General features: G+C 34.9%; 1 protein-coding gene and 2 pseudogenes across 1 annotated transcript in view; all 3 read right to left on the bottom strand.

The window, feature by feature from the left end:
* Positions 1 to 26,730, bottom strand: part of Cngb3 (cyclic nucleotide gated channel subunit beta 3) — a 157,300-nt gene that overhangs the window by 49,862 nt on the left and 80,708 nt on the right. The window contains exons 7-12 of the mRNA XM_071602432.1: positions 26,277 to 26,327; positions 22,496 to 22,582; positions 19,488 to 19,552; positions 18,562 to 18,684; positions 7,642 to 7,783; positions 1,607 to 1,766 (exon numbers count right to left, since the gene is read on the bottom strand). Of these exons, the coding sequence (XP_071458533.1) occupies positions 1,607 to 1,766; positions 7,642 to 7,783; positions 18,562 to 18,684; positions 19,488 to 19,552; positions 22,496 to 22,582; positions 26,277 to 26,327 (628 nt within the window). The remainder of the gene's footprint in view (positions 1 to 1,606; positions 1,767 to 7,641; positions 7,784 to 18,561; positions 18,685 to 19,487; positions 19,553 to 22,495; positions 22,583 to 26,276; positions 26,328 to 26,730) is intronic.
* LOC139702106 (ATM interactor-like) lies at positions 8,156 to 14,197 on the bottom strand (annotated as a pseudogene).
* Positions 14,660 to 16,779, bottom strand: LOC139702105 (ATM interactor pseudogene; annotated as a pseudogene).

Below are 26,730 nucleotides of genomic sequence, written 5' to 3'. Positions count from 1 at the left end.
GCTGAAATCGTAGATATGAAATTTAATGATCATGAGACAAAGGCTAGTGTACAAGCTGAGCTGGGAAAAGGATGAAGCTCTTGTTTTCTGCTTCTATTATTTGCAGGCTAATGTCTCAGGGATGGCAGATAATAATGAGTGCCAGGTGGTGTTTGAATGTGTACAGAGCTCTGTCATACCCATTATCGTATTTGACCCTTATGACAACTCTAAGGGTAAGTGTTCTCATTCCTACTTTGCAGAAAGAAGAAAAACAAAAAGAACTGAAACCCACAGAGGCTGTAAGTGACTTGCTGGATTGAGCATAATTAATAGGTAGGCTCAGCTGGGAATGGAAACTAAAGAAGAAATGTGCTAAGTGAGTAAATTCAAATTATTGTTATTTACTTGCTTATTAACTCAATAAAGAATGTGAATACATTATAGATTTTTCTACACGCGAATTAGATGATGGGCCTTCAGGCTGACAAAATGTTTCATAAACAAAAATGTCTATTCTTAATGTTTAGTATGCCCAAGGTTTATGAGAACTGATTATTTTGATGTTTCTTTATATTTGTTTAGAAAGAGAAAAATAGCTATATTATATCCCTATGTTGATGTCAGTATAGATTCTAAATCTGAACATCTTCTGCATAAAACATAGTTTCTAGTTTCTGAGGGCTGTTTGTATCTAGTTACCTCTGAAGCCAAGGCTCTGGGTCAGTATCTGCAGCTGCTAAAGGGACAAGGGAGGAGACATTGCTCCTTCTCTGGCTTCTTTCCCACTTGAAATGCCCTCAGAAATATCTTTAGATGCTCAAGAGAAAGGCATGTTCCTGGTCAATCAGAAAAAGTTTCCAAACATGAGGCTCGACTTTCTTAAGAGTGGCAGAAAGGTGAAAAGTTCCTACTCCCAATAACCAAAGGGTCCTTTCTCTTCTTAGGCACATTTGTGATTTGGGAATCTCATTTTTGCACTGGAGTCAGTAGCTTTGTTATTATATTTTTGACTTCTCAGTGGCATCAATTCTTATCTTTATAGAAAAACTAAAAATTGAATTTGATTATTGTCAATCAGCATATTATCTTCATCTTATTTTATTACCCTTTAATATACATTATTTTAACTCCAGTATTATAGTATTATTAGTTGTCAATGTTAGTTATTAAGGGTCTCTTAGAAGGAACTGTGTGCTTGCCACAGGATAGGGATGACCTAAAAAATTGCTATTACCCTGAGTACTCTGCTCCCAGGAAAAGGGTGATGTCATAGAAAAAGCAAGAGTTTGGAGAATAGAAATAGATCTGAGTTCCAGTTGGCCACTTCTTGGCTGTGTCAATTTTCTTTTTTGGTGATATGAGGCAAAATGTGTAATTCTTAGCTTCCAGTAGGCATTGAATAAAACCCAAGCATTCTCTTTCAAGATTTGCCTTACCAGCAAGATAGGGGTCCATATTTAAGAAAAGAAAAAAAAATCCCATGACACTAAATTAATGCTTTAAAGATCGTTTAATTGCTTTTCAATCTTGTGTTTAAATCCAATTCATCTCTCCTTCTACCTTACCTAATTTTTATTATATGACAAGGTTTGCAGGAATTTAATCAGAAAATTGTCATGCTTACCTAGCATTCTTTGAGAGTCCCATGTATATTCAAACCAAGTCCGAACTCGAGTCTGCACAATTTGAGGAATGGAGTAAGTGTTCATGTAGGCAGTGGTGTTATCCATGCTGGCACGGAAGTTGTTTTGATTGGCTGTAGCTGCCCCGATTACATCTCTCATCTAAAACAGCAAACATAGTCACTCCACACCCAGGAGAGGAACTGTTGGAGTTACTGAAAGTCCAGTTGATTAAGTGTTCTTATACATTCTCTTCTGATGACCTGACTTGATTTGAAACACACTGATATTGGGTGCTAACTTCATCCATTTCCATAAAATATTGGGCAAATCACATCCTCTCTCTGACCAAAGAGGACAATAACAAGACCTGTCATCTTAACCATCCATGTGAGATTTTTGAGAGGATTCTGTCATATAATGCATGTGACTGAATCAATAAATGGGATGGATTCAAATTAAAAAGCTTCTTCTCAGCAAAGGAAACAATAATGTGAGGAGAGAGGCTACAGATTGGGAGAAAATCTTTACCACATGCACCTCTGATAAAGCATTAATGTCTAGGATATATAAAGAACTGAAAAAACTTAACACCTTTCAAAAAAAAACACAAAAAACAAATAACCCAGTCAATAAATGGGCTCAGGAACTGAACAGACACTTCATAGAAGGAGAAATACAATTGATCAACAAATACATGAAAAGTGTTCAACATCTCTAGCAATTAGAGAAATGCAAACCAAAACTACTCTAAGATTTCATCTTACTCCTATCAGAATGGCAATCACCAAGAATACAGACAACAATAAATGTTGGTGAGGATGTGGTGAAAAAGGTACACTCATTCATTGCTGGTGGGATTGCAAATTGGTGCAACCACTATGGAAAGCAGTATGGAGATTCCTCAGAAAATGGGGAATGGAATCTACCATTTGACCCAGCTATCCCACTCCTTGGTTTATTCCCAAAGGACTTAAAATCAGCGTACTATAGTGACAGCCACATCAATGTTTATAGCAGCTCAATTCACAATAGCTAGATTATGGAACCCACCTAAGTGTCCGTCAATAGATGAATGTATAAAGAAAATGTGGTGTATATATACTTAATGAAATATTAATCAGCTTTAAAGAAGAGTAAAATTATGGCATTTACCAGTAAATGGATGGAGTTGGAGAGTATCATGCTAAGTGAAATAAGCCAGTTCCACAAAACCAAAGGCTGAATGTTTTCTCTAATATGCAGATGCTAATTCACAGTAAGGCATGGGGTTGGGGACGGTGAAGGGGGTAGGGGGCACTATGGAAGAATAGTGTTACCTTAGATTAGGTAGAAGGAGGTGATGGGAGGGGAGGGGAACAAATGTGGGGATAGGAAATACAGTAGAATGAAACAGACATTATTACTATATGTATATATGTGACTGCATGACCAATATGATTCTGCAACATGTATAATCAGAAAAATGAGAAATTATATCCCAACTATGTATCAAAGTGCATAAATGCTTTCTACTGTCATGTATAACTAATTAAAACAAACAAAAAGAATCCTCTTTGTGTACTTGTACATTGCTATGAAATGTTAGTTGATATTTAAAAAATCATACAGCTTGTGTGTATACAAGGAACGGCAATGGAAATTAGCAATTATCTGACAGAATGGCTAGTCCATTTGGGTCAGTCTTACTTTGAAAGCATCCTTCATAGATTATCCAGTGTGGCTGGCTATGTAGACTCAATTCATCATGGAACTGCAACCTTTGTACTTCCCTTTGTGTTGTTTAGACAGATAAAAATCAAATCTCATTATGCTTTAGGCATAGTATTCAGCAGAAGTTGAAATGTGCTAAAATTACTGAAGCATCATCTACTGCTGTGACAATACTTAAGGAACTGTCAGGTTTTAGTTCTTGGATGTTTATAACTCAGCCATAAAAATCCACTCTAGGTTAAAAGCTGATCTTTAAGGTCTCAGCACAAAAAAGATATATTGCTCAACTCTTCCTCTCGCATAGAAGGAAGCAAGTGGTTGTAAATTTGCTTTGACTGTGGGTTTATAACAGGGAAGAAAACCAGGGTCTCACTTTCACACTAAAACTTTGCTCATTCATTCTAGTAGCTGCTAAGCATTTAATGTTTACAAAAAAACAAAAAACAAAAACAAAAACAAAAAAAATCTACTCATTCTTTGAATTCTAGCTCAAATGATGCCTTCATCAGTTTCCAGTTTTAAGAGTCAAAAAGGTCTTCTACTTCTCAAAAATGTTTATTGAGGAGCCAGGCAGATCATCCAACTGTGTCCACCTTTCTGAGTCTCTTACTTCTCAATGCCTCTTCCAAATATTTTTTTTCATAATCTCAATTTCTAGATCTCAATTTTCCATGCATTTCTTTGTAGATGACAAACGTTATGTAATTACCTAAGGATGGGAGACTTGGAATATTAAGGGATTGGGTTGTGAGATTTAATAGGGTGCTAGTTGGGAAGTCAGGACTATTTAAGGCATTTCTTCTTCCTTTTTTTCCCTTCTGCCCCCATCCCTCACCTCCTTCCCTACCTTCCTTTTTTTCTTTTTGGTGCTGGGGATTGAACCCAGGACCTCAATGCATGCTAGGCAAGTGCTTTACCACTGAGCTACAAAAACACTGACTGGGTGTTGAGGGCCCACGAATTTGTAGTGAATGGAATCTGAGTGTTTTGTGTGGTATTCTTCAGCAATGTTGGGTTTTGTTGGTGTAGGAGTTAAAGAAGTTTTGTTGTATTCCATGATGGTCCCAGCCTTGAAATGCATGAGGATAGGAGAGTTAGAAAATCTCAGGCTCTATAAGATGCATCAGGGAATAGAATATTGTGTGGTTAAAAAGTAATGATTAGTTTCAGGGTTAATCACTGATATGACTATCTGTGGGAATTTGAGTAAATGTAGATTTTGTTTCAAGCTCTCTTACTTTAGTTTCTAAATATTTTTATTCAAGATGAGAGTTTAAGGTACAAATCTGTACTTCCAAGTTTAATCTTTCTCTTGTGCTCTGGTGCATTATATTCAATGACTTGATATTTCCTTCTGTTCCTGTTGGAACCTCAAATTCAATTTAAAGACAGGCATGGTGTGGTGTGATATATAAAACAACACTTTTTACTTTCATTTGCTTAAGAATCACGTGAAGATCTTAAAAATGCAGGTTCTAACTCAGTAGGTCTGAAGGAGGGCCTGAGTTCTGAATTTTTCAAGTGCTGCTGCTGCTGCTTTTCCAAAGGCTACACTTAGAGCAGCAAGAGAATTGAACTGGTGCCAGATAGACATCGTTTCTTAGTCTTGTTGTGAAAACTGCCTTGGACTTGGTAAGTGCTCAATATGTGGTGGATTTTACTATTATTATATATGCTTCTATCATATATATCATATATCTGTATGGATTACATGTATGAATTAGGGGGTGCATCTTAAAAATCTTTAAATTGGAGTTTCTGCCTCTGTAAAACAGAGAAAACAATGAATGGGATGTGACTACCTCACATTGATTTTATGAAAAATTATGAAATGTGATTTTTGCTATTTATATTCAAGTTGGTTTAAATTTTCTCTCCAACCAGCTTCATATTTCAACCACTGATACAATTTCTCAAGCCACTAAGATTATGATATTTTATACTTACAGTTGTTTTTATTTTTGTGGTGCTGGGGATTGAACCAGGACCTTGTGCAACCACTCTACCAACTGAGCTATATACCCAGCCCTATACTTATAGTTTTTAACTGCTTTATATCCAACTTCCAGTACCTAAATATTTTCTTTTTTTTTAAAGAGAGAGAGAGAGAGAGAGAGAGAGAGAGAGAGAGAGAGAGAGAATTTTTTTAATATTTATTTTTTAGTTTTCAGTGGACACAACATCTTTGTTTGTATGTGGTGCTGAGGATCGAACCCGCACGCGTGCCAGGCGAGTGTGCTACCGCTTGAGCCACATCTCCAGCCCCCTAAATATTTTCTTAATGGAATTTCCTTTACAACCTCTCTCTCCAGACCATTGATGTGTTTAGGCTGGAATTGCCGTACCTCTGTGTATCTGCATTAAACATATTTTAATTCTCTGTATTTTAATATGCTGCTGTCTGGGGCCTTGCTTGCACCTCCCAGGGTCAGTTAATTCCCGGAGATAGTGATCACCTCTACCAAGAGTGTCTCATATGCAAAGTAACTGATCCAGATCCCATATTTCCAACTGTCTCACACTCAGGCCTCTACCCACTGTCCCATTCAACAGTGCCGGATACCAGATAAATAGAGACAGTCCTACACCTCAGAGCATGCGGAAATTATTTAAACAAGCCAACACTAACCCTGCTTATCCTGCCTCTCCTGTTGTTCGCTAGCTGTGCTTTCCCATTTTGTTCATCCTCCCCACCATGGTATGACGGGCTCCCTCCTCCTGAGCCCTATGAGTATAACCAACTACCATATACCATAAATTGTGAGTCTTACCATAACTAAATAATAATAAAACCTCTGTTTTAAAGTAGTATCCCAATTTCCAATTCATTATATTTTAACTGACTTTCCTTGAATCTTTGTTCAAAATCATCTCTTGTCTGGCTTCTATTGTCTTTAAGATAGAGTTCAATGTCTTTAACATCTGGAGCTCTTAAAATATCTTATCTTTACATATAGCTCTTAGTTACACATGTTCTCTCCAGTTGTTCTGGAACTGTTTCCATTTTCTTGAAGTTGTCTCACGTTTTATCATCTTTTCCTGTACTCTCTCTGTGACATCTTTTCCACACACTGTTTCTGATCAATTGAACTACCTGTCTATGATTACTGAATACTACCTGGTTTTTGATGATGCTTCAAATGCATCCTCCTCCACAAAACCTCCTGGGAAGCTTCCTTTTTCTGAACTGATAGCTCCCAAACTCCTCTGGAGCTTGCTATGTATAGAAGACCTTGGACATTCACATGTAAGTTTTGACTGCTTTTGAATAGTGTTAGATATCATAATGAATAATTTTTTGATTGCTAAATTTTGTTAAAGAATGAGTTTCAGTCTACTACTGTGAGTGTGGTGAGTGGGAACCCATAGTTTCTCTAATTGGAATAATCATTTTGTGATGTAATCTAACCTAGTGCCCATGCCCCGACATGGCTTTTTTTGTTTTTTAGCATGTGGTATATATAGTATCTTCCAAGGAAGTAAAAGTTCTAAAGATGCTCTGCTGTTGAACTTTTCATTAATGGTGATTCTGGGAATTCACAGAGATTTTGGTCTCTTTCAACTTGTAATATATCTATTTATGCACTTGTTTTATTTTCTTACTCTACTGTAATCTCTTGAGAAGAGGGACAGAATGCCATAGCAAACATCTGTGAAACAATGATTTATTAGTTATTTAAGATGTATTTTTTAGTTTGTAGTTTAAATGGGTTGATTTTAACCCAATGATTTTATGATAACATTTGAATTTTAAGGAAATAAGAAAGCTTTAAGGAAGCTTCAGGTAAGAAGTTGACATAGAAGTATCTTTTTCTGAAAAATGGACTTTTCTGGTAGATCTTCTAATGGATCTAATGGTTTAGAACTGAAACTGTTTCTATCTTCTTGAAGTTGTCTCATGTTTTATCATTTTTTCCCCACACTGTCTCTGTGACATCTTTTCCACATACTGTTTCTGATCAATTGAAATACCTGTCTATGTTTACTGAATACTACCTGTTTTTTGAAGATGCTTCAAATGCATCCTGCTCCATAAACCTCCCAGGATGCTTCTCTTTTCTGAACTGATAACTTCCAAACTCCTTTGGAATATAGCAGACCCTGGACATTAATGGATATATTGTGTGAGTTGACCCAATCACGTCCCCCTCCATGTCATTAAAATAGATGAAAGTTAGTGAAAGAAGTAGAGGAGTTAGGAGGAGGAGAAGACAAAGAATAACCACTAGATAATTTTTAATCTTTCCTCCATAAAATTTGTAAACACTTGTTAGTCTTTCAAAAATGAAAACACTATGTATTTAGGTGTACATATTCAACTTACCTGACCAATTAAGCTGGAGAACACAAACACTCCAGAAAAAAAATTCAAAAGTTGGAAAATAATTTCAAATGTAGTTTGTGGCTCTGGGAGACCTCCAATGGTAATTAAAGTTCGAACTGCCCAATAATAACATCTCAGATATCTGTGACAAAAAAGTATACATTTCCCTTTTATTATATTATTATATTACCATTTTATTATATTACATTACTATTTTGCTTCACTATGTAGATTATCACCAAATAATTACAAATTTCTTCCTAATTAAAATTATCTTTCTTTTTTTTTGTTAAAGAGAGAGAGTTTTTTTAATATTTATTTTTTAGTTTTTGGCGGACACAACATCTTTGTTTGTATGTGGTGCTGAGGATCGAACGTGGGCCGCACGCATGCCAGGCGAGCGTGCGTTGAGCCACATCCCCAGCCCTAAGATTCTCTTTCAATAGGCGGTGCTGGCAAATACTGTGTATGCCATTGTAAGCTTTTCAGTAAATACTGTGAAATGACTAAGCAATTAAGCCCAAGGAGAGTGTTCACCAGCTGTTCCTGAAATGTAAAACAACCAGTGTATTATTAGGTTCTTAGCTTTGTGGGTCAGAAATTTGTGCAAGGCTCAGCAGAGATTTTCCAGCTGGGGTGACATGAATGGCTGGAGATCTCTGGTGATTGAAGTAGGATTCTTGATTTTTATTGTTGATTGGGTTCTTCTGTTCTTCCCTATGCCACACCTGCTTGGGTTGGAAAAGGTAGTTTCTTCTCTCACATATCTGAGCCTGAGCTAGGATGGTTGGAATAACTGGGACAGGCTGGGTTATCTTTCTTTTTCCATTTAGCCTCTCATTGTGATTAGTTTGGGCTTCCTCATCACATGGCAGTCTCAGGGTAGATGTGGACTTCTTATAAGGCAGCTAGTTCCCCCAGAGCAAAGCAACCCAAATGGTAGCTGAAAGGTTTCTTATAACCCAGAAGTCCTATAACATCATAGTTTCTTGTCACATTATATTTATCAAGAAAATCACTAAAGCTAGTTCAGATTCAAGGAAAGAGAAGTTTGAATTCATCTGTCTATGAAAGAAACAGGAAAGAATTTGAGGCCATCTTCAAATTACCATACTAGTGACTTGTGGGGGATATTATAGAGATGAAGTATATTTATGTAAATGGGAGAATCTTTTACAGTTTATATATGATTGTTTCTACTACAGGAAAATAGAACTGGTAAATACCTTCTCTATATATTCCACCCACATTTTATTATGCTACTTAATATGCAAACCATGACAGAGATGGAGGAGATGGAGCTCTATCTTGGATGTAATAGATAATTTATATAGAAATTTAGTATTTAAGAAAACCAAAAATTATCAGGAATATGCTTGATAAAGATTTTGTACTCAACTTGAGCAATTTAAAAATGGAGAGGCTACTAAGGTCACTATAACCTAAATAGGAAGAGAATCAGACAAGAATATGATAAAGAATAGAACATATAATATTAATTTAGCTACATATAATTGTGGATTTCATGGAGTCCACAGTGAGGTGGAAGTGGAAGTTAGTATGACAGCACCCTTATATAATTATAACCATAGACTATAGTTTTTGTGCATGATTAGGCATAACATTTGGTATATTCCATATAGTTTTGATATTGTTCAGGTGAGGCATCCACACTGAATCCTTAAAGTCTTGTACATAAAGAAAAACTAAAGATATTTTATAGAGAGGTATTTGGATTTAATGAATACCAAAAAGCTATTTTGTTGTCCAGGATTGACATAGAAAAACAGCTTTTGTATCATGATTCTATCTTAAGGTTTTATTTCGTGTTCTGTTGGGCCACTATAACAGCACTTTAGATAATTGTGTATTAGACTTTGAATAGAATAATGTTTTTTCTTGTGAAAATAGTTTATGGGGTTTGCAGATCTTTAAATACTAAGAAGTTGGGTTTACAAAGAATGAAATAAACTGATGTTGAAGTCAATATTCAGATCAAAATAGGTTTATAAAGAAATCCTTCTATTTGAAATTCAATACCTTTTGAAGGACATGGGCTTTTTTTTTTTTTTTCTTAAAACCTCGTGGTTATAGGAACAGAAAAAATAATTAACTCTTTGATAGGGTTTAAAACTACTGTGCCAAGAGAATAAAAATATTACCACTGTGTAATTTTTTTCCTAGCAGGCTTCCTTGGGCTTACTAATAGTATAGTGAACTTGATGTCAAAGAGAACCACCTTGAAGAAGTATGGAAGTCATTTTATAGATTGCATTTTAACTTTTCAAGTTCCAATTTATAATTTCCTGTTACCTAATTTATTTTGGTCACAGGTCCTAAACCTGTGGGTCTCTTTAAATTAAAGAAATTTATTAAACTTAATACTGTCCCAGAGTGGGAAGGGACTAGATTCTCTCCTTACATGGTTGATTCCATCCTAAGTGTTGGCATTTCTGCCCCCTCCAAAGCCATTATGGTTTTAACAGGAAAAAAAAAAAACATGAATTATTTTCTTTCAGTTTCTTATTTATGGATGTAAAAAAACAGAAGTCAAATGTGAAACTTTGGCATTGATTTTACAAATCTCAAGGGCTAGTCTTAAATAATTTTTTTTTTATTAAATAGTCTGCTATGTTAATTGGAAGTTTTTTGCCCTGATGCTTTGTGGTTTATTTTGGGATTCTTTGTTCAGTCAGGTCTTATGCCCAGACATGCACGACCAAAGGTAAGATTTGTAATTTAATTAGATGGCATCATATTGATTTTCTAGGATTAGCTTAATTAGTCAAGTGTGTCCATCTCTAATATCTACACCCCAGGCAGATGGATCTTCTCAAGGAGATTCTATCTGGCTGATTTAAAACCTGAACTATCTAGCTGTGAACTATACAATATTTGAAACACACACACACACACACACACACACACACACACACACACACCACACACACAGCTCCAGTTAAAGCAATAAGACAGAATTTGACATAAACTTAAAACATTCAATGTGAAAATAGGAATTTTTCTTCTGTGAATATATAAGGAATTGAAAAAAAACCTCAACAGCAAAAATAAGAAACAAAGAAGCTGAGTAGATATTTCTCAAAAGAAGATACATAAATAGATAAAAGTATATGAAGAACCACTCAAAATCATTAATTATCGGGGAAATGCAAATCAAAGCCACAGAGAGATACTATCTCATTCCAGTTAGGATGGCTATAATAAAAAAGACAGTTGTTTTCCATGGTGGCTGTATGAACTCAAAATTCCACCAACAGCGTATGAGAATCCTCTTTCTCTGCATCATTGCTAGTATTTGTTGTTGTTTTTTTTGTCTTTTTGATAATAGCCATTTTAATTAGGTGAGATATCTCATTGAGGTTTTGACTTGCATTTCCCTGGTGGTTAATGATGTTGAGCACCTTTTCATATACTCTATGGCTATTTGTATCTTTTCTTTTGAAAATGTCTTTCAGGTCCTTTGGCCATTAATTTTTTTTTAAGTTGTAGGAATTCTTATATATTTTGGATATTAATCCATTAACAGATATTTGCTTTTCAAATATTTTCTCCTATTGGGTCTGTTGCCTTCTTATTTTGTTGTTTCCTTGGCTGTGTAGAAACATTTAAAAGTGATATAAACATATTTGTCAATTTTTGCTTTTTTGGGGGGGTGGTACTGGGGGTTCAACTCAAGGGCATTTGACCACTGAGCCACATCCCCAGCCCTATTTTGTATTTTATTTAGAGACAGGGACTCACTGAGTTGCTTAGCATCTTGCCATTGCTGAGGCTGGCTTTGAACTCTTGATCTTCCTGTCTCAGCCTCCCAAGCTGCTGGGATTACAGGTGTGTGCCACTGTGCGGGTCTATTTTTGCTTTTGTTGCATATATTTTTTTTTGTTATATCCAAAGTATTACAAACCAGACCAAGGTCATGGAGATTTCTCTCTGTGCTTTTTTCTAGTAATTTTATATTTTTAGTCCTCACATGTAAGTCTTTAATCCACCCTTTTCCATTTTTGTTAGTGCATTTTAATTATATAGAATAATGGGTTTCATTGTGGCTTACATGCAAACAACATACTTTGATCATACCTTCCCCGCTACTCTCCTCTATCTTTCCCTCCCACTCCCCTGATTCCTTTCCTCTGGTAGTCTTCCTGCTACTTTCATGTCCTGCCACCTGCTCCTTGATTCCACATGAGGGAAAACTTGTAAAGCTAGTCTTTTGTGTCTTGTTTATTCCACTTAATATTCTATCCATCCATTTTCCTGCAAATGATACTATTTCATTCTTTATGGCTGCATAAAACTCCATTGTGTATATACATACCACATTTTCTGTATTGGTACATGTATTGATGGGAACCTAGGCAGATTCTATAACTTGGATATTATGAATTCTGCTACAATAAATGTGGGTATGCAGGTATCTATAGAGTATGCTGACTTTTTTCCTTCTGGCATATTCTAAGGTGTGATACCACTGGATCTTATGATACTTCTATTTTCAGTATTTTGAAGAACTTCCATACTGATTGCCATAGTATGGTACTAATTTACATTCCCACTAACAATGTATAAGGGTTCTGTCCCCCCAAATCCTTTCCAGGATTTGTGGTTTTATATTCTTGATGATTGCCACTCTAACTATGGTGAGATGAAATCTCAATGTAGTTTTGATTTGAATTTCCCTGATGTCTAAAGTTATTGAATGTTTTAAAACATAATTATTGGCCATTCATACTTCTTTTGAGAAAGGTCTGTTCAGTTTATTTGTTCACTCAATTGATTGGATAGTTTGTTTTTGGAGTTAAATTTTTTGAGTTTTCAAAAATATGTTTGAATATTAATGCTCTATCAGAAGAGTAGCTAGCTGCCACGATTTCTCCCATTTTATGGGCTTTTTATTTACTGTTTCCTTTGCTGTGAAAAAGCTTTTCTATTTGATGAAGTCTCATTTGTTAATTCTCACTATTATTTCCTGAGCTATTTCAGTCCTATTCAGGAAATCATTGCCTGTGCCTATGTCTTGAAGTGTTTTTTAAATAAAGGCACTCAGAGATGTAAATTTCCCTCATAGAACTGCCTTCACTGTATGCCATAGATTTTGGTATGTTTTTCCATTTTAATTTGATTAAAGAAATTTAAAAATTTACCCATTGGTTTCTTCTATGATCCAGTGATCACCCAAAATTGTATTGTTCAATCTCCAGCATTTGTATAGTTTCTCTTGCTGTTAATCTCTAGTTTTATTTTATTTTGATCTGATAGGATGCAAGAAATTATTTGATTTTTGTATTTGTTAAGACTTGCATTATGACTTAAGATATAATCTGTTTTAGAGAAAGTTCCATGAGTTGCTGAAAAGAATATGTATTCTGTTATTGGATGGGATCTTCTGTAGATGTCTGATAAGTTAGTTAGATCTACAGTATAGTTTAACTCTGGTATTTCTTTTTCAATTTTTGTCTGCCTGATGTATCTATTTGTGAGAATGAGGTATTGGAGTAACCCACTATTATTGTGTTAGGGCCATAGTCCCTCTATGTTGAATAGTATTTGTTTTATGAACTTGAGTGCATTCATTTTGGGTGCATGCATATTTATGATGATCTTTCTATCTTCTTATTGTATTGTTTTCTTTAGCAATATGTAGTCACCTTCTTTCTTTGTGTCTTCTAAGTTTGTTTCAAAGTCATTTCTGTTGGAATATAAGCATAGCTACTTCTGCTTGCTTTTATATTCCACTTGCATGAAATATTTTTCATTCTTTCACAACTTCATTATCTTGCCATGAGGTATTTTTCTTGCAGGCAACACACGGTTGAGTGTTTATGTGTGTGTGGTGGGGGGAACTTTGCTACCCACTGGTTTGTGTTTCTCTGAATTTCCTACCTGGCTGGAACCAGCTGTCCATAAATGCATCAGCCTGAGCAGTTCTGGTTGAAGTTACCTAAGAGCTGAGCAGAAATGTCTGGGTGTGAAACTAATGAGAAGGACACTTAAGAATCAAACAACAGATCAGTCTGAAAACAAGATGACATGAAGGAATCAGGGACAACCTACAGTGCAGAAGTTTTATGAGATATATCACACACACACACACACACACACACACACACACACACACACACACATATATATATATATATATTTTTTTTTTTTTTGTGGTGCTGGGGATTGAACCCAGGGCTTGTGCATGCAAGGCAAGCACTCTACCAACTGAACTTTATCCCCATCCCTCGGACACATTTGTTTTTACATTGTTTGAAGAAATTCTGTTCTTTTGACACACGTGTTACCTAATTCTTGTAAAGGATTATGTGGACTTTTATGCAAGTTTATTTAACAACTGTATTCATTGACTCAACAATTTATAATTTTATAATTTATAACTTATAATCTTAATTTATAAGTCTTATAATTTTTGAAAGATGAGGTTCCCCTTAAGAGAGTAAGCCTTTGAATCTAGTTTAAGGATCATATTCTCTACTGACAAGGACACTAAGTGAATAGCACCTACAATGGAGCTATTGACAATTGACACCATAACCTGAAGAAATTATCAGCTTATTGTTCAGATCTTTAATGTACCCTAAAAATATTATGAATTAAACAATGGAAGGAATGTTGTGGGATGAAATGATTGGATTATGAGAGCTGTAACCTCATCAGTGGATTAATCCATTTGATGGATTAATAATTTTAATGGACTACTGGGTAGTAACTATAGACAGGAAGGGCATGACTGGGAGGAAGTAGACCAGTGGGGGCATGGCTTCAACTCTATCTGTGGTTCCTTCCTCTCTCTATTTCTTGGCTGCCATGAGCTGAGCAGCTTCCCCCCCCACCCCCAAGTCTTTCCATCATGATATTCTGCCTCACCTCAGGCCCAGGGCAGTGAAGTTGGCTGATCATGGACTGAACCCTCTGAAACTGTGAGTCCCAAGTAAAATTTCCCTTCTCTAAGCTGGTCTTGTCAGGTCTTTTGATCACAGTGATGAAAAGCTGACTAACATGCAGCTGTAGGTACAAAGAAATGAACAGGAAAAAACCTCCATTACTGGAAGTTTAACCAGAGCCACTTTGGGATATTTTGGAAGACATCTCAGAGGTATGACACTTCTTTTTTGGCCTTAGAGCTCCAAGAGTCTTTGAAGTTTCTAGGTCTTGAATGTCTGGTCAAAGTTTTGGTTGGTTTGCTCCATTTTTCAATGGTCATATTAGATAACTCTGGTTTTGCAGGAGGTATTCCATTTTCTTTTTTTCTAGGTGAATCCCTGTGTTGTGCAGGATTTCATGGCCAGTGTGGTATATGTGAGACTGTAATGCCATTCTGCTGGCAGAGGGATAGCTGCACTTGCACTGGAAGTTCTTTCCACAGTCCTTTGTGTGCCTTTTCAAGTCCCATTCAGTGACATATGAATTGCTGTACTTATTCTATTTATGCTTCTTGGCATGCATTTTTATAAAGTGCTGTCTTAGGAGAGATAACTGAGAAAATAATCTTTAGGTCCCTCTAGAGCATACTTCAATTGGACAACAAAAGAATTTCCGTTCAGTTTTCAAATCTTATTGTTGGATTTACTATGCCATCTTGTAGACAGTGGCTGTTGTCCAGGTGCATATTGAGCACCGGGCTCTTAGGAAGGACTTTCTCACAACCACACACAGTGCACAGTATGTTGGTGTGCACAAGAGAGCTGGCTCACCAATGGTTAGATCAGCTCCCAGGTGATAGGCAGATTATACCAGCTGTGCTGAAGCCAGGGCCACAAGCAGCTGCCTCTCAGCCAGAACCCATGGAGTCCTCACATACCCGAGGTGGACGTGTCTCCCCTTGGGGCTGGCCCTCAGATTGGCAGGGACACTGGCCAACAGAGCCTTGTCCTTGGCCCTGTAGCTGTCTCTGTGGCCATCATGGCTTTTCCATGGTGGTAGGTCCTGTCTATAGGGTCTTTATTCCATTTTGAGGTGATTTTTGTGTATAGTATAAGGATTTTATGAGTGTGTGTGTGTGTGTGTGTGTGTAGCTTTCTATTCTGTTCCATTCATCTATATGTCTGTTGTTAATGCCAGCGTCATACTATTTTGATTATTGTAGCTTTGCAATACACTTTGAAATTAGGAAGCGTGATGATTTTAGCTTTTTTCCTTTTTGCTCAAAACTGCATTAGCTATTTGTAGACTTTGGTGGTTTCATATGAATTTGGAGGTTGTTTTGTACATTTCTGGAGAAAAAACCCATTGGAATTCTGGTAGGGTTTGCACTGAATCTGTATATTGCTTTGGATAGTTTGAATATTTTACCAATTTAAGTTTTTCCAGTCCATGAACATGGGCTCCATTTATTTGTGTCAGCTTTAGTTTCTTTCATTTGTGTTTTATAGTTTTTGGTGCATAAGTCTTAAACCTCCTAGTATTTTATTCCTTTTGATTTGATGCTTCAATAAATGGGATTATTTTCTTTTTAGATTGTTCATTGTCAGTGTATAAATGCTAATTATTTTTGTATCATTTGACAAATATTTGACATATACATATAGTTGTGTAACTCAAACATTTATCAAGCACAGAATATTTTTATCAATTGCTCCAGAAAAATTTTTTGGTTCTTTTTAGTCAGTTCTTGTCCCAAGAACTTAAGAGACAACTCGTGTCTTAACTTTTTCTGCTATAGATATGTTTTGCTTCTTTTAGAATTTCACATAAATGAAATCACACAGTATGTATGTATGTTTTTGCGTAAGGTATCTTTCACTCATAAGCATTAGTCATCTTTTGTCTGTCAGTAATTTTGTTACTCTGTATTGTTGAGTAGCATCCATTATACATATATACCATGGTTTGTCTTTTTATCTCTGGATAAATAACTAGGCCCTCTCAAGTTTTTGGCTATTATGAATAGAGGTTCTATGAATATATTTACAAATTTTTAAATTTATTCTAATTAGTTATACATGACAGTAGAATGCATTTTGACATATCATACATAAATGGAGTATAACTTCTCATTTTCTGGTTGTACTTGATAATATACATATAATCACATGTGCACACAAGGTAATAATGTCTGATTCTTTCTACTATCATTCCTACTCCCCATACCTTCTCCTTTCCCTTTACTCCCATCTGTCTAGTACCTATATTTTACCCCTGCCTTACTGTGAATTTTTATCTGCATATCAGAGAAAACATTCATCCTTTGGTTCTTTGGGATTGGCTTATTTCGCTTAGCGTGATATTTTCCAGTTCCATTCATTTACCGTCAAATGCCATAATTTCATTCTTCTTTAAGGCTAAATAATATTCCATTGTGTATATATATATCACAGTTTATTTATCCATTCATCTGTTGAAAGGTATCTAGGTGGGTTCCATAGTTTAGCTATTGTGAATTTAGCTACTATAAACACTGATGTGGCTGTGTCACTGTAGTATGCTGATTTTAAGTCCTTTGGGCATAAACCTAGGAGTGGGATGACTGAGTCAAATGCTGGTTCCAGTCTATGCATATTTTTGTGTAAGTTTCTTCTCTGGATATGTTTTCATTTCTTTTGGGTAAATATCTAGGCTTAGGAGTTTTAGTGGTAAGGTAGGTATATGTTTAATTAAAAAAAAACCTGTCTGATCTTTTTTCAAAAATGGTTTTACCATTTTATATTCCTGCCAAAATTATATAAGAGATTAAGTAGCTCTAATTTATTCTACCAATTGATATTTTCAGTCTTATCCCATCACTTGGTATTTTCAATACTTCAAATTTTAGACATTGTTGTGAATATATATTTAATATAGTTGGTATCTTAATTTTTTGTAAGACTTATTTATATTATGTAAATTAACAAATTATTTATTAATCAGTTTTGGGTATAAGTTTACAGTTTTGGCTATAAATTTTCCAGAAACAGATTTCCTGTATGTGTATATGTGTGTGTGTGTGTGTGTGTGTGTATGTGTGTGATGTGTATATGTTTTCACAATTAGTGCACCTGTGCATGTGTATATATGTTTTCACAATCGGTGAGCCTTTGACTTTAAGTTTTAAAAAATTAATTCTCAGTAAAAATGGAAACAATGTTGTTACACATATTATACATATTCAACTCACTCTGGGTAGTGTATAGTATAAAAAATATATGAGTGCTGGGACCTACTTTTTCCATTAAGAACATTACATTATAGTATGTCAATGTCATTTCATAGAAGGAGAAAGTTAGTGGAGTATTATACCAGGATCTTGTAAATTCCAAAAGGAAAACTGGCTATTAAATAACCAGTTGCCATTATTGAGTCCTGATTCTACCACACAAAATTTTTCAAATGATGTTTTTCATTCCTGGGACACTTGCATACCTAATTGTCAAGTTTAATTTATGATCCTTGTTATTTTCTAAGTGTTTAATTGAGTTAGTGGTTATAGTTGACTCACAAACCCATAAAACCCTCCAGTGGTAAACTAATTAGCCACTGCACCTGCCCTCTGAATAATTAGCATTGTTCGTTACTAACAATCAGCACTGAAGTTACTAAAAGTTACCTAAAGCAGTTGTCTAAAACAGAGGCTTCTTTAAAAGACTTTTTTTTAAAAAAAAAATCATGATCCCATGGAGGAAATGCATTTCATAGGCCAACCCAGGACACCCACACACATGTATGCGTCCTCATGCACACACACACAGACACACACACACATACACACACCTCTCTATTTGACAGATGCTGATATTTTCTAGTGTATTCTCCTGTGCTCTTTTTCACTTAAAAACATAGTGAGTGTCCTGCTAAACAGGTTTTACTGCCCATGAATAGGTTATGAATGACAATTAAAAAAAACCCCAACAACTTAAGAAAATGCATACACTCAATCAAAAATAAAGAAGCATCAATAAAAGTTTCAAAATCAGAACTTACTTGTTTCCTTCACCATTATATACCCATCTCGTTGTGCCAATTCCTTCATAGCTTGAAGCCCAGTAATAAATACAGGCATTAATGTGCAGAATGAATAACAAGTACCCGGTTGTTCGAATGACTCTGTCAGAGACAATAAAGGCAAAGTAAGGATTCATGTTGTTTCTGTAATGCAGCCTGTTTTAACATTTTCTTTTCCTCCAAGTCTCCACTGAACCTCCTTGCTTTAGATTTGCCAACTGTTAACTCTCATTAGTACAGTAGAAAGTGATGGTGCCATTGCATAGTTTTTTTTTTTTTTTTTAACTGCAGTGTCTTGACTGGGACTGACAGAGTGCTAAAAAAAAAAAAAAAAAAAAAAAAAAAAAAAAAAAAAAAAAAAAAAAAAATCCAAAACAAAAAACTCCCTCTCTTTTCACAGATGGTACAAGTCAACTCTGTGAAAGACATGCCTCCAGGGTCACCTCTCCACTTTGAGTCTCATAAAATACGCTAAGCTGATTTAACTGGAAATCCCTGAAAAGCTCATGGGACTTTATGCTACGACGAACTGTTGTGATTAGAGAGAGGTCTTTGTGCAAGTGAAGTTTAGAACAGCAAATAAGTGAAATTTAGATTAAGAATCAATTGTCCTGAGAGAGAGGAGGGTTGGCTTGCAAAAGAGTAGATTTATTTGTCCTTGTTTTGACTGAAGTAGGTAATGAATCCTATTTTTAGTTTAGTATTCTTCTAAACTATGATATGATATTCATTCTTTTATCTCACATGAAATATCCAAATATGTTGTAGAATACATATGTCACATAGCCCAAACCTGAAATTATCCCCCCGTCTTGAACAGCGTGGTCATATTTCTCCCAAATGCCATTATAAATGTTGCACCATTGAGTTCTTTACTTTCCCCAAGTGTATGGATTATACGTTACCTGTAGATATATGCTTTCTCCATTATAGACTCTAGGTGATGATTAAACTCAAAAAATGAAGTGTACTATGTAGAAAACAGGCAAAAGAAATAAAAAAAATATTAGTCTTTTAAATAGCTATTTAGATAAAACTATGCAAAATAGATATTATTTATTACTGAAAATAACTTTATTTGTATGTCTTTTTTTTTTTTTTTAAATATAGACCCTGTTTAGTGGTATTTTCCCCTGGGCAGTACATTTTAGCATGATGCCAAACTTCCAGAGCTTCTTGCTGTATTTTATTTCTACCCTCTAGTTATAGTCTTATTTGTAAGGCTTGTTGAAAATCAATCATGTCTTTTCTTTGTAAAGCATACACTATAACTCTCTTTCACAATAATTAAAGTCATTCTCTTCAAAAACTTAAGTGAAAGAGGAAAAGTATAATGTAATACCATTTGCTCAACACAAGAATTATTTTTAAGCAAGGTGTATTAAATGTATATTTGTTTCAACAAAAGTTAAATCCAGTAAGTATTTGCATTAGCCAGCTTTCTTGATGTTATCCAAAGGTACAATGAGTTTATGTGATCTAATCCTAACAGAGTTGCTATTTTCCCCAAGGTTCTTTTCTGCTTCCTTCTGTTTGTATCTCAGCTCTGACTGCCATTCTGCATTCCTATTCCTCTATTTCCTTTCCCCTTTCATTACTATAGGCAGCAAAACTCAGGGCTGAGAGTAGGAATCTCAGAGCCAAATTCTAGTCCTTTTCTCTGCTACTTACTAACCACGTGACTTTGGAAAAATCTCTTACTCTTTGTGTACTTTGTTTCTTCATCTGTAAAACGGATACAATAAGACAACATGCCTCATGGAAGTGTTGTGTGTAGATATCCATTAATATTTTTAATGTATGTAGACTGGCAGAATCTTACAGACAGGAGGGGCCTTAGAGATTAAAATTACACCCAATACATCACCCAATACAGATATGACTGCAGTAAAACATTTCGAATTAAAAATAATATACAATAGCAATAAATTTTTAATTAGAAATGCAGACAAATGATTTGTTTTGCCATAATTTTTAAGTAGGAAAACATCCTTCAAACATTCTGATTATGATAATTTCAATTTGTGGTAATCAGTTTACGGTTAATAGAATTTTGCACAAAGGAGCAATGTTTTAAAATTTAGCTTAGGTGTTCATAGTAGAGAAAATTTTTTATTCTTAATTTGTTTTCTTGTTTTATAGCTTAGAGACAGATAGATGACAAATATTTATCCTAGAGAAATTTCCATTCAAATGACATCCTTATAAATGAGGACTATAAGGCTAGCAAAGAAGATCAATGTTGACTTTTATAATCTCGAATAATCTTCCTATATTTTACAAATACTTCAGGATACAGAAGGCTTTCAAACATTTTAAGGATACAGAGGTGGGAGTATGAGGAGTTGGCATTTTATAAGCTTTTATTATAAGGTGAAGCAAACTCCTCAATCTGTAGGAACCTGAGTCTTTTTGAAAACTGGTTACCTTTGAGCAAGTGCCTTCTGAAACTTGAATGAGGAACTAGAAATTTGATGAGGGATGACCGAACGCTAGGCTTCTTGGAACATTGTGTGCTGCCTTAATTTATATTCATATCCACAGTCAAACCAGATGCTTCAAGAACTGTTTTCGGTGTATGGAAATATGGGGTAAGGACCATTTAACTTGAAAGACTCTGAGCATAAAAAGAAAGTTCTTTCTGCCTGATATTTATCGCCAATCTGATTAAATGAAGAATTTAGATTCAGATAAGTACTGATAGTATCCAGATCTGGCCTTTTAGCAGCAGTATGTCCATACAGATTGTTTTCACCATGCTAATTTTTATTTTTTTCATCTCTAAAAGGACGGTGGTGGGACATATCAATGAGATAATGGATACAAAGTTTTAGCAAAGTCTGCAGCCCCGAATGAAAACAAATGACACCTGCTCCCATTATTGTTGCTGTTAGGGTTCACTAGTGTCACCTGGTTATGCTATCTCGTCTGCCCAAGATTCGATAAAGACAATTCACTAAAATTTATATGCTCTTTTGTGGTCCTTTTAAGAGGGAGATACAAGTTATTATTGCTGTTCTTAAAGATTTATCTGAAATTTCAAACTCTGACTCTCTTCAGTTCTTTTCAGGTGCCCCGCAAAGCCAAGAGTTATGAAATATATATGTCTTAGAATCTTTCTGAGTAGCTAATATATTTAAATAGTTCAAAATTAACATGAAATATATACCTTCAAAAGTCTTGATCTTACTCTTGCCCCTGTCTATCCTGTTTTTCCTTCTTACCTGAGGTAAGCAGTTTACTGGTTATTTCCTTTGTGCTAAACAGAAGTTAGCATTGTTATAAAAATTGTTATGGATCTAGTTTTTTTTCCCCATTTAACTTAGCAATTTATCTTAGAGGTATTTCCATAGTAGCGCATAGAAAATCCCCTTTTATTTTAAAGCTACAATGTATTCTATTATGTAGATGTACCTCAGGGTTTTTAAGTACTTCCCTCTTGATGAACATTTTAGTTGTACCCAAGTATGTATATAATTTTGTAATGCAAAAGTATGCTTGCATTTATTGTAGAATAATAGAATTTTAGATGAGTAAGATAACTTAGGGGTAATCTAATCTAATTCATATTAAAGCCCATATTTCAGACAGTCAGTAACATTAAAAAAAGAACAAATAGAAAAAAAATATAAAAGATTCATTGTAAGTATAGTTTTATTTAGAAGTACAAATTATACTTATTTTAAGTTATAATAATACCTGTTGTGAGATATGTAATAAAAATAACATGTAGCAATTTCCAGTGGTAGAAGCAATTGCACTTTTCTATTATTTAGTTAAAATTTTTTTATAGCACTGATGAGGGCAGAAAAAGGAAGACAATTTGGAGAAAAATTGAGAGTATTGGTAATTGTAGCATATTTTAAATTACTTCAAGGTTTCCATTATTGTAAGGAGAAAGCAGTCATCTTACCTTTAATACCCTATTTGTTCTAAATACTGGATTAAACCCAAAGAAGAAGTAGAGGACATCAAATGGGATTACTGATGCAACATCCAACTGTTGGAAGAGAACATTCACAATTATTTCATGTTTGCATGCTTTATTGGGCATAGAAGGATTTATTGACACATATGCAAAAATTGGCCAGTCACAATAAATTATTTGTTGTTTAATGCAAAATTGCTTTCAGTCAAATATGCATGTTAGCACCATGTGAACACGGACAATATTTTGTCGTCTACTTTCAATGCATTTCATTCCACCTTCCTGCATCTGATCTCTCCTTAGGTGCTGCATTTGCTGTGGTTGTTGTTGAGTTGTTATATATACTTCAGAGGTGGCATGGTTGCTAATGTTAAAATACATTTTTAATAGTCTTTTAAAAATGAAAAATCAAGTCCATTCTTGATTTTGTTCGAGGCCATTGAACATCATTGTAGTAATACATTTTTGTTTTGGTCAATTCTTCAGTGTTCACAGTGGGTTGTATTACTGAGGTTCGTGTAGGTCCTTCAATGCTTTTCACTACTGTGTACTTTGGAACATTTGCTACAAATTAAATTTTGCAAAAGTATCTATCAGAGATTTTACAAGGTAAGAGAGAAGAGAAGAAAGAAATCAGTTCTGTTTACAGTTAGTTAATAACCAACTCTGCTGAGAGAAGATATTGGCAGTGCTATATACCCTTATAGTTAAAATGTATACTTTTAATACTTGTTATGTGTTTACATTATTCTGTCTCTCTCTTACCTTGGTATTTATGAAATAATAACAACACATTTGCACACTTTCCTGAGTGTAAGAACAATAAAAATTTTTTATGTAAAATAATTATTTTCTTCATCAAATTGTGCATGGTCTTGAAATTCAGGGTCCATTTAAAATAATTTAAGATATCTTAAGACAATTAAGAGCAGTTAAGAGCATATTATAAGTCCACTCATGTGAAATAGAGTTGAGGTAATTAATTGTGTGTAAGAATTTTGAAGACTACTGCTATTGAACAGGAATGGAACTTGTAGATTGAATTAACCAGATGAGCTAGTATAAACTAATTACTTACTAAAGGGGTTGGGTCAGAAATTGCATCATATCATAGACCTCACTGATTTTACCATATGTATATTGATTCTTGAGAAGTGTATAGAAAATTACTAAAATAATGCCTTATGAAAAAGGAAGCAGGGGGCACAGGGCTGTTGACTTTTCTAATGCTACTCCAGAATCTATGGTTTCTTATTCAAATCATAAAAATCTTTTTATTTGCTCTCTACCCAGCTTCAAAACTCCACACTCAACCTCTGTGCAGATTGTCATTGGTCATTTTTAAGCCATTGACATGAATTTATGTAGATGGAGAATAATTTATTTCTCATTGAATTGTAGAAAATTGAATTAAGTAAGTACTGACAGACACTAAACTCTGTACAAGGCACTTTGTAAAGCATGTTGGGACTGAAATAGGAGTAAGACATTATTTCTGTCTGCGAGAAGTTAACAATATAGTAATAGAATAACCAATACAACAATAATTGTATTAGCAAGCCATAAGACAGAAAAGATATGCTAAGGGAATTCAGAAAGGAGGAGTGAACAAAGTTAAATAAATGTAAAATTTTATATTTATAAATGCAATTTAAAAACATGAATTATTTTGGCCCTTATTGAAATGCAAACAAGTATTAACACTTTGGAATAAGCTCTGAGGTTTTTACAAAGCAGTCATCCCTGAGAATTCATTGAAATAGTGTACATCTTTTATGAATATGTTCAAGTATGTGGTGATTTTTTTTACAAAGAAAATTAGTGGGAGATAAAAACAAATTGAATGGGATTTTAATCAGCATCAATACCTATTAGGAACAATTTGGGCCCTAAACCCAGATTTGTGTTTTTTAACAAAATTTGAGGTGATTAAATTGTCCTTGAAGTGGGATACTAGAATTCACATATACAGACTGGGTAATTTTGGATAACCCCAAATCTTTGCCTATATCTCAGTGTTAGAAGGAAAAATAAATGATAAGACTCTGTAAATAATTACAAGTGGTAAAACACATTATTTGAAGAAAGGAAGATACCATGTTATCTAAATAATTGCTTCTTTTCCCACGTTGTTGTTTCACTTATGTGAACAAAAAAGAAACATTACTATTGCAGAATTTCACACCATCATGGTATGTGAATTGAGGACTAGACCTTTGTAGACAAAACAAACTATTTCCCATTCTCTTTTATTGAGCTTTAATTCAAATTCAAATGTGGGCATTTTTATTTTTTTATTTTTTTTTAATTTTTTTTATTGGTTGTTAAAAACATTATAAAGCTCTTGACATATCATATTTCATACATTGGATTCAAGTTGGTTATGAACTCCCAATTTTACCCCAAATACAGATTGCAGAATCACATCGGTTACACATCCACATTTTTACATAATGCCCTATTAGTAACTGTTGTATTCTGCTACCTTTCCTATCCTCTACCATCCCCCCCCCTCCCCTCCCATCTTCTCTCTCTACCCCATCCACTGTAATTCATATCTCTCCTTGTTTATTTTCCCATTCCCCTCACAACCTCTTATATGTAATTTTGTATAACAATGAGGGTCTCCCTCCATTACCATGCAAATTCCCTTTTCTCTCCCTTTCCATCCCACCTCATCTATCTGTTTAATGTTAATCTTTTCTTCCTGCTCTTCCTCCCTGCTCTGTTCTTAGTTGCTCTCATTATATCAAAGAAGACATTTGGTATTTGTTTTTTAGGGATTGGCTAGCTTCACTAAGCATAATCTGCTCTAGTGCCATCCATTTCCCTGCAAATTCTATGATTTTGTCATTTTTTAGTGCTGCGTAATACTCCATGGTGTATAAATGCCACATTTTTTTTATCCATTAATCTATTGAAGGGCATCTGGGTTGGTTCCACAGTCTAGCAATTGTGAATTGTGCTGCTATGAACATCGATGTAGCAGTATCCCTGTAGTACGCTCTTTTAAGGTCTTCAGGGAAAAGTCCAAGAAGGGCAATAGCTGGGTCAAATGGTGGTTCCATTCCCAGCTTTCCCAGGAATCTCCATACTGCTTTCCAGATTGGCCGCACCAGTTTGCAGTCCCACCAGCAATGTACAAGAGTACCCTTTTCCCCACATCCTCGCCAGCACTTGTTGTTGTTTGACTTCATAGTGGCTGCCAATCTTACTGGAGTGAGATGGTATCTTAGGGTGGTTTTGATTTGCATTTCTCTGACTGCTAGAGATGGTGAGCATTTTTTCATGTACTTGTTGATTGATTGTATGTCCTCCTCTGAGAAGTGTCTGTTCAGGTCTTTGGCCCATTTGTTGATTGGGTTATTTGTTTTCTTATTGTTTAATTTTTTGAGTTCTTTGTATACTCTGGATATTAGGGCTGTATCTGAAGTGTGAGGAGTAAAGATTTGTTCCCATGATGTAGGCTCCCTATTTACCTCTTTTATTGTTTCTCTTGCTGAGAGAAAACTTTTCAGTTTAAGTAAGTAAATGTGGGCATTTTTACTTAGTTTGATCTGCTTAATAAAAAACCCATATGTTGAATTACCTATTTGCATATGTTAGGGAATGTATCATGAAATTATGGGAAATCAAAAACTTTAGTTCTGCCATTGTCTAATAAAACCTCCTTTGTTTCAAAGGAAGACAATTGTAGAAATGGGACTTAAAGTCAAAATGGTGATGGATTATTGAACAGTTTTGAAATTATTTGTAAGCCACCTACCTGATATTTTATAGAACTCCTGTAGTGTTTCTTTAGCTCATTTGGTTCCACCTGAAATATATTTATATTTCAGTTAATTTTAGCTAATTTTATTAATTGTTCTTTCACCTTTTTTCCTTTATATTTATAGCTATTTGTCTCTACTGTTTCCTTCTAACCTCAGTGTATATACATACTCCATTCTCTCACAATTTAGGACAAAACACATTCCTTGGCTTTTATCTTCTGATTTTCTAGAGAGTCCCTGCATATTCTATATCATTCCCTCATGTTTATCCTTAAACCATGGCAGTGTGGTGGCTGCTTCTCACTTTTTCATCCCATCAAGACTTAACAGTGCAAAGACCACCAGTAATGTCCCCATGACCACTCCCGGGAAACTCTTTGTAATTCTTAGCATCCTGTTATGGAACTCACCATATTTTGAAACAATACACATATTTTGGGGGCTTAT

Source organism: Marmota flaviventris, chromosome 15, assembly GCF_047511675.1.
Source record: "Marmota flaviventris isolate mMarFla1 chromosome 15, mMarFla1.hap1, whole genome shotgun sequence".
NCBI classification, from domain to species: domain Eukaryota; kingdom Metazoa; phylum Chordata; class Mammalia; order Rodentia; family Sciuridae; genus Marmota; species Marmota flaviventris.
Note: the sequence above shows the minus strand (reverse complement) of the source record. Positions and strands in the feature narration are given on the sequence as shown.